This window comes from Talpa occidentalis, unplaced genomic scaffold, assembly GCF_014898055.3.
Source record: "Talpa occidentalis isolate TD23 unplaced genomic scaffold, MPIMG_talOcc4v2.1 talOcc4.4, whole genome shotgun sequence".
In the NCBI taxonomy this organism is placed as follows: domain Eukaryota; kingdom Metazoa; phylum Chordata; class Mammalia; order Eulipotyphla; family Talpidae; genus Talpa; species Talpa occidentalis.
Genome location: NW_023604295.1, coordinates 4,444,974 through 4,453,444, shown reverse-complemented (window position 1 = coordinate 4,453,444; position 8,471 = coordinate 4,444,974). Strand labels below are relative to the sequence as shown.

The 8,471-nt window shown below is 51.8% G+C and overlaps 1 protein-coding gene across 1 annotated transcript; it reads left to right on the top strand.

Annotated features, from left to right (window-relative positions):
- Positions 1-467: 467 nt before the first annotated feature.
- RIPPLY3 (ripply transcriptional repressor 3) lies at positions 468-8,214 on the top strand. Its single transcript, XM_037524783.1, has 4 exons — positions 468-571; positions 1,455-1,527; positions 4,479-4,546; positions 7,245-8,214. Exons 1-4 carry the CDS (start codon positions 468-470, stop codon positions 7,471-7,473), a joined length of 474 nt encoding a protein of 157 aa, XP_037380680.1. The 3' UTR covers positions 7,474-8,214.
- The last annotated feature ends 257 nt before the right edge of the window (positions 8,215-8,471 follow it).

The following is an 8,471-nucleotide window of genomic DNA, read 5'->3' as shown; positions in this document are numbered from 1 at the left end:
GGGGCCCCAGGTGCTCGCGCAGAAACAAGAGCCCGGAGGGAGGGGTGCTGGGGCCGCAGAGCTTCGGGAAGAAGCCGGGGGTCCCTTCTGCCGCCGCCCCCGACGGGGTGGGGGCCTCCGCCCGCGCCCGCAGTCAGCACCCCGGGGCGAGCGCGGCCGCCGGCGCCGCCCCCCGACTCGGCGGCCCCCGGCTCCTGGACCCCGCCCCGGCGCCCCTCCCGGGCTTCCTCTGCCGCCTCCCCACCCGACCCCGCTTCCCGAGCCTCCCCGGCGATCCCGATCTCGCGGCCCGCGGCCCGTCCAGTTCCCCGAGCCCCCCCGGGGCGCCCCGCGCGCCCGCCCCGCGCCCGGGGCCCCGAGTCCGCGCCCCGCCCCGCCCCCGGCTTTAAACCCGGCGCGCGGCGCGCGGGGCGCCCTCCCGGGCGGGCGGAGTCGGGGCGCACTGGCGGGGCGCGCTCCGCGGCACCATGAGACCCGAGGCGGCGGCCGGAGCCCGGGGGGCGCGGGGGCGCGCGTGTCCCCGCCCGCGGGACGGGCCCCGAAGGCCATCGCCGCCGCGCGCGCCCGACAGGTAGGTGTCCCCGCCCGGGGAGCGCGCGGGGAAGCGCACGGCGCGGGGGTGCTGGGGGCACAGCCCGTGGGGTGCCCCGGCCCCGCGAACCCCAGAACCCTCGCGGAGGCCCGGAGCCCGACGGCCACGCGGAGCAGGTTCCTTAGCCAGGGCCGGGACGCAAAGGTCCCCCCGGTTCTGAGGGGCTCTGAGAGGCGCAGGAGGTGCGGGGCAAGGGAGTGGCCACATCTCCCGCACACGCGTCTGAAATTCACCCGACTGGGAAAGCTGACTCTCCGGGACCCTCTGCTGACCTTGCAGGGGGAGCCCCCTGGCCTGCACCCCGATGGCAGTTGCTGGCCTTGTGCTTGGGTCTCAGCTGTGCTGTCCTTGGGCACCAGCCCTGCCTGAGGGCGTTGATCTTTAAGTAAATGGATTTAGCAGGGAAGTGTAGGAAGGGGCTGGGTGACCGCCTGGTCACCCAGGGGACCAAGGGGCCAAGGGGAGAAAGGGATTTGTTTGGTAGGGCCTGTCAGAGCATCCTGCCGGCTTGCAGATCCTCCGGTAACCGAGGTGGCTCGGTTGAAATTACGCAGTGAAAAGCAACCAGCCATCGTGGGGAATCTAAATCGAGGAATCCAGCTAAGCTGGGAGAGAAATCCCTCGACTAATGTCTCTTGAAATTGTGTGGAATTTAGGACTTCTCAAAATCCAAAAGAAGGCAGAGAAATGGGCCAGACAAAGCCACACAAATGTCACTGGTTTATCCACAGCTGAGAGATGGAGCATTCTGGGGTGCCCAGCGGCGTTTTCAGGCTGACATTGGAAATGATAAGCCTGATGTCTTATGCTGTAACTTTAAAACACTAAAAAGTGCTGGGGTTCACGCTCTTGGTCCCTGCAGTTGCAGCCCCACACCTTGGAGACCTTGGATCCCGACCCCCCGAGATGCCCAACCGACCAGAACTGGAAGCCGGGTAAGGTTAAATGTAGACGTTATAAGTATCAAAACCAGCTCAGCCAGAACGTGGCACTGTCTGCAAGAAAATGGCCTTGAGAGGCCTCTGCAGCCTGTCTCTGCCTCGGTGGGCCAGCCCTGCTTTCCTTCGGCTTTGGGGGTGGGATCCTGGGAAGCCAGCAGTTGCTCAGGCTTGAACCACAATAGACTGGGCTCCTGATTATTTCTCCCTTCTTGAAAGGCGAAGCCACCCTGGCTTGCCTCACAGGCATACTGAGAGCTTTCTCTTGGGTCGCCCCCCCACTTCACCCCACCCCAAGCAGACCAGCAGGTAAGGAAAGTATGCCAGGTTTCCTCAGGCCCCCTGACCTTGGAGAAAAGTGGGGTGTGCATGAGTGCTGGACTGGAGCCACAGTGCAAATAAAAGCAGAACCTGTCTGGGGGTGCGCAGAAGGTGTGGCTAAAAGCCCCTACCAGTGGCGTCTGGCCCTTTCTGAAGCACTTTGGGCCTGTCTGCAAGTCCCCCAGGGGCCACTTGTGTTGTCTGAGCAAATACACTCCAGCCAGGGCTTTGTGGGTGAAGATTAATGCGATCACTCTTCTTTTGTTTCCTGAACCGGTCACTCAATTGCTTTATATTTACTGAAGTTGCATAGAATTTGTCATTCCTTTGTTGTATTTTGGAATATGAATTAATGACTTTGACAACTCCGAAGAATTAATCCCACTGGGAAGCACCTGTATTTAAATTACACACTTAGTATATGCCTGAGTGTGCGGTTATTTGTATTTTAGAAATTCTGATGTGGAAAAGTGGCCCTTCACGATATAGTGATGTCAGTAAATGGTCTGAATAATGGGAGCGTAAATTCCATGACTATTAAATACTGAAGCAATATGAAATCTATGTCAAATTGTTGTTTTTTTTTTTTTTTTTAATTTTCTAGAGGCATGTCTTATTTATTTATTATTTGTTTGTTTGTTTTTGGTTTATACATGCACTGGGTACAGTCAGAAGCGCGGGAGGGTGAGAGAATTCACCAGAGCCAGAGCGGGGAGCAGAGCAGGCAGGAGCAGCCGGGGATCGAACCGGCGCCACAGAGGCCGTGGGTAGCTTTGCAACCCAGCGCTCAACCGCTGCGCCACCGGGGAGGCCCCAGAAATCTATGTCAAATTGACAAAGGAGATGTCAAATTATTCTTACATGCCACAGCTCAATAGTGGGAAGTAATTTCTCCTTTTGCATTCAAACTTAAGTCCTTAAACATAAGATTTAAAAGGTCCTTAGGAAGAAAAAGAATATAGAAGTTTATGATTACCCGATTTTCTTTTAGAGGAAATGTATGGAACCTGTACGTTATTGCAAGAATGCAAATTCTGTAACACACTTTTTAGTCTAAGGCAGGTGGCTTTACTCCCTATTGTTTGAGATCATTTGTGAGAAAAATGAAGGTTACTTGCAGAAAAGTGTTGAACTGTAGCCACTTTCCAGCTGATAGTCAGCTGGGTACACTGGGTGAAACAGTTCTGTTCATCGATTTGGGGGTGCAGGGTAAAGGGGGGGTGTTCCGTGGGGGCTGTGGCACTCGCTGCGCGGATTCCCCGGGGCCAGATCTTTGCAGGGTTGGGCGGAGCGGTGAGCGGCGGGGGACCGCAGCCTCGCGTCGGCGCGGGGATCCCGGGAACCCCCTCAAGTTGCACGCCGCGGGGCGCAGAGAGGAAACGCTGCTTGCTGAACAGCGCCCTCTCCCGCCCAAGCAGGAGATTGCCTCGGTTCTGGAGCCTGGCTGTACATTTCTTTTTTTCTTTTTCTTTTTTTTTTTATAAAAATTTATTTATTTATACAAGAACTGGGGTACAGGTCAGAGGCACGGGAGGGTGAGAGAATTCACCAGAGACAGAGCAGGGAGCAGAACAGGCAGACGGACCGAGGACACTGCTGAGGGGAGCAGCAAGGAGACAAGAGAGGTCTGTTGCGCCATGTGGGTATCTCCCTGGCCGGGGATCGAACTCGTGCTGCAGAGGCTGTGGATAGCTTCAGAGTGCTGCGTCTTAATCCCTTGTGCCACCAGGGAGGCCCCAAGTTCCTATTTCTGATCACAAAACATCACCAAACTGCTAAAAAGACCCCAAGCACTTCTAATATTCAACTATTGCTTATCTCCATTCAGTTATTCATTCCTTTTCCAACCCACTTATTTTAGTTCAAGGTGAGAAGTGTTGGAGCCTCTTTCTGCAGCTCAGGGTGCAAGTGGGACCCATCTTCGCCAGGACGCCCTTCGGTCCCAGGGCAGGTCCCACCCACACTCATCCAGCTGGGCCCACTGAGACACACCAATGCACCTCACGTGCACATCTCTGGAGAGCACTCACACAGGCATGGGGAGGATGTGCAGACTCCACACTGACAGCAGCCCCAGCCAGGAACCTACTGTTATTTTCTCATCAATGAAATGACATTGTGCAATGTCCCTGAAGCCTTGACCCAACAGCGGGCACTGGAAGCATCCATAATGGGCACGGGCCTCCCCTTGACCTGTGCAACCTCATTCATCCAGCACTGGGCTCTTCACCTGTCCCTACCTCCATTTTCCTGCCCCTTGGAGCTGGCTGCTGCCTTCCACCAGGAACAGTCTAAATTGCTCCCCCATCCCAACCCTTTCCTATCTGCTTCCCACTTAGGATCCTTAGCATTTATCAGATGGCGCTTTGGGGTGTAGTCATTTGCATATATGTATGTCTCTGCCATTGGATTTAAGATGCCTGCACTGAGGGGCATGCCAGGCTCATGGCTCCATCTTTGAGTCACTCGCAGCAGTAACAGAAGAGGGGCTTATCAGATCCTGTTGAACTGTCCCTAGCACTGATGCAGATACAAACAAGGGCTGATGACTTCAATTTTATTCTTTAAAGCTTCAGGATGCCATCTTGAAAGGCTCCTTGACTGTGTCTGTGCGTCTGTCTTTACAGCATGAGCCTGGAGCTGACCAGCACACGTCCAGACCCAAGGGGGCCTTTGGCTTTCAGCATCCTGTAAGGTAAGCTCCAAATATGGAGTAGCAAATTTCCTTTTATTTTTTTAAGATTTATTTATTTATGCATACAATAATTGGGGTACAGGCCAGAGGTGCGGTGGTGGGGGGGGAGAGGGTTCACCAGAGGCAGAGTGGAGAACAGAACAGGCAGACTGACTGAAATACACTGCTGAGGGGAGCAGCGGGCAAGACAGGAGAGGTCTGCCATGCCATGTGGGTAGCTCCCTGGCTGGGGATCGAACTCATGCTGCAGTGGCTTCTGATAGCATCATAGGTTATGTCTTAACCCCTTGTGCCACCAGGGAGGCCCCAAATTTCCTTTTAAAATAAACATGAATACATTTTAGCATCTTAAAGTGTCCATGTTTTCAACAGAATGGGAAAAAAATCAGTATATTCACCAATATTGTTTAGTTGTTATCCCAAAGAACATCAAGAATATTTTATTGGATTTCTGGAATCCATCCATCCATGCTTCCATCCATCTATCCATCCATTCATCATCCATTCAGTGTTTCAGTGACAAGTTGGAACTGACTTCTTTTCTCCTTACCCTGCTTTTCTCCTTACCATTTACACTTCTCTTTACATATAATGCCTGGCATTCATTTTAATTGCATATAAATTGTGTATGCGTATCTGCTTATTTATTTAATCATTAGGTACATTTCTACGCTTTCCTTCTGTCCCAGGATATAAGCTAATATATTGTTTAGTACCAAGTAGACATTCAAAGCATATGCACTAAGTAAATGATGCGCTGGGTGGCTGTTCCCCACCCCATCCCCACATCCACACCTCTGCCTCTCTCCCCAGGGCCGGAGGTGAGCAGGCCCCTCACCGCTGCCTCTCCTGTTCTTGCATTTCACCCATTTGGGCAAGTGGCTCCTGCTCAGGATTTTTATCTGTTTTTCAGTTCCCTGTCTCTACTTCTTGCATCTGCCTCTATCTCTCCTTCATGTAAATGAACCTCATCTCTGCCGGCCCTCTCATCGTAGTATCTTTACTCCAGTTATCCAGGTAAACCCAAAGGTACCTGGGGATAAAATTTAGAGCCACTCAGACTGGTCAAAGAGTGAACCTTTTAAAGGGGAGCTTTCCTTATGTTGGGGGTCTGTAGTTTCCCTAGGATCACTGGAAAACTTGCTCCCTGGGGAGGGGGGGCGGCCTAACTTGTTCTGGGAAGGCCTAGATGTCTGTGTTCCTAGAGGCTCCCCAGGAGGCCCTAATGTACAGTGGAGATTGAGGTCTGTCTGCCACCCTCTCATGTCCTGGGGGATCACCTGCACCCCTCCCCTCCAGCCTGCCTCACATAGATGCACCACTGCTACCCAGTTTTTGATGCATTGAAAATGCAGTGACTGCACCATGGAATTGCATTGCCAATGGAATACACAAGTTTCTTGTATCTTTTCATTATAGAAATTTTCCAACCTCCACCAAAGTAGAGAGCCTGACCTGAGAGCCCCCCACGTTCCCATCACCCAGCTTAGTAATTATCAATATGCTTTGGGTCTCATCCCATCCATCGTTATGTTTTGTTGCTGTCAGGACAGTTCAAAGCACATCCAGGCATCCTACGATGTGGCTCATGAATATTTAAACCTGATCACCTAATTTTGCACATGGTGAGCAGGGAAGTATGCGGATGCTTCTGCCTTAGATCACCACGCGCATTCTCTCTGCTGCGGACAACATCAGCTTCAGCTCTCCTGACACTGTGGGCGGGACACCTCTTTGCTGTGGAGGCTGTTCTGGCATAGAAGGGGGCTTAGCAGCATCCCTCCCTCTGCCCTCCGCATGCCCACTGAGTTGGGACAACCAAAAGTGTCTCTAGCATTACTGGGCTTTTGGAAATCTTAACAAGTTCAGAATAATCATCCATGCTTTAGAGCAGGGCGCTTTCTCTGTCCTTTCTCCGCTGTTGAAGGAGGGGACAGTGGAAATCAGCTTCGCAAACAGGCTGTGATCAGATGATGAACCCTCTCACCTCCGATGAAGACCGCAGGGAAAAAGGCGAGCCAGTGAGTGAAGTCCAAGGACAGGAATGAAAGATTACGGGGAGAGTAGGGAAGTGTTTTTAAATAAATTCCATGTAAAACTGAAACTTAAATTCTACAAACGTTGGAATGTGGAGGTTCCAAATGTTATATATTTAAGTCATTTTTTTTCCTGTCGTTTTTCCAAGCATGACTTGACAAACGCCGCAGGGGTTATCATTTTCTATGGCCACAAAAAGAGCTTCTTTAGGGAGACATCCAGAAAATCGGCTGCTTCTCTAGATCTTCCTGTCAGAGCCAGGCTCCCTCCAGAGCCCAATGTGTGTCACACCCTTGCCCAAGTTTGGGGCCGCTGGGGCCTAACTAGAGCCTCAACCAGGATGAGTCAGGCCCCCCATTTGGTCAGAGTGAGCCTCTTAATCTTGGTACTAGCCGTCTGAGTTGCCCTTTACTCCAGGGAAGCACCTGTCTGGCGCTGTCCACGGTGACTTGCTCACTCCCGTTGCAGCCCATTTCCCCAGCCTTTCTTGGTCACTCCCTCTGCCCAGTCTCCCCTTCTGGTGGCTGAAGCAAAGGTGGGGTGCAGGGAAAGCCAAATCCAGAGGAAGGTGGGGAGGCAGCTGCCTCCAGGGAAAGGGATCCGTAGATGGGGCTGAGAGGCATCAAGTAGATTAACGATGTGTTTCTTTCTTAAACACTAGACTTTATTTACCCATTTCAAAGCGTCAAGAATACCTGCAGAGCTCGGGGGAGAAGGTCCTGGCGAGCTTCCCGGTGCAAGCGACCATCCACTTCTACAACGATGCGTCTGATTCTGATGATGAGGAGGAGCAGGAGGAAGGAACGGAGCAGCCCTCTGACCTTCAGGACCAACAGGCGGAAAGCCGCCCGGGAGGGAAGGGCCAAGACTGGCTGCTAACGCGGGACTGAGACCCACGGGACGTGGGGGCCTGGGCGGTGAGGATGCGGGCGCTTCCACCGTGCGGCTCCAGGGCTGGCTGGGTCTTGTCACGCCCGTGCACTTGGGCACACGGCCAAGCGCCAACGGCCATCTCCTCGGCTGTCCAGGGTTCAGGTTGTTTAGCTGCCTCTGGCCACTTTTGCAAGAAATCATCGCCTCCCTTTCCTTCCCCTGTGTGCCAGAGCACACCTTTCAGAGAATTCTAGAAACAAGAGCAGGCTGGCGTCCCACATGGGATTGTGATCAGTTAGAACTAACTTGCACAGGGTCACAGGCCTGAGGTCCCTTCTGTAGCTGCGTCTGCATTTGTAAAATACTGATTAGATAGTGTCCAAGGGTTGGTGTGGGTGCCTAGGGGTGTCTGGAAAATTTGTATTTATGAGAAATGAATAAAACACTCAATAACTTCCATAAATGTTAACAGGAATAGAAAGATTGATTTTTAGGGGCTCGGTCTGCATAAAAATGTACACGATTATTGTGGGAGTTTCTGTGTCTGAATATTTTGCTCTTTAGTTGGGGACTCTTGAACTTGGTACTTGAATAGGATAACAGTGTTTTCAAACAAAGTATCTAATGTGAAGTTATTATGAGTTTTTTCTATTTTGATGATCAAATACTGTATTCCTGAAGGGTTTTTTTCTTAACTGTTTTTTACATGTGTTCCTGTACATAGTCTAGTGTGTCCATTTCTACTAGAAATAAATATTTTGAAAGAAAAATATTTTGATAATCATGTTTTTTTGTTAAAGACACTTTTTAGATGTAATTCATTCACAGAAATCTTCTAGTGGTGCTACCTCTGCTTTTTCTCCAGAATCTTAAACTTTTTTTTTTAAGATTTCATTTATTTTTGCATAGAAAAACTGGGGTGTAGGCCAGAAGTGCAGGGATGGGGCTGAGAGTGTTCGCCAGAGACAGAGTGGGGAGCAGAATGGGCAGATCTACTGAAATACACTGCTGAGGG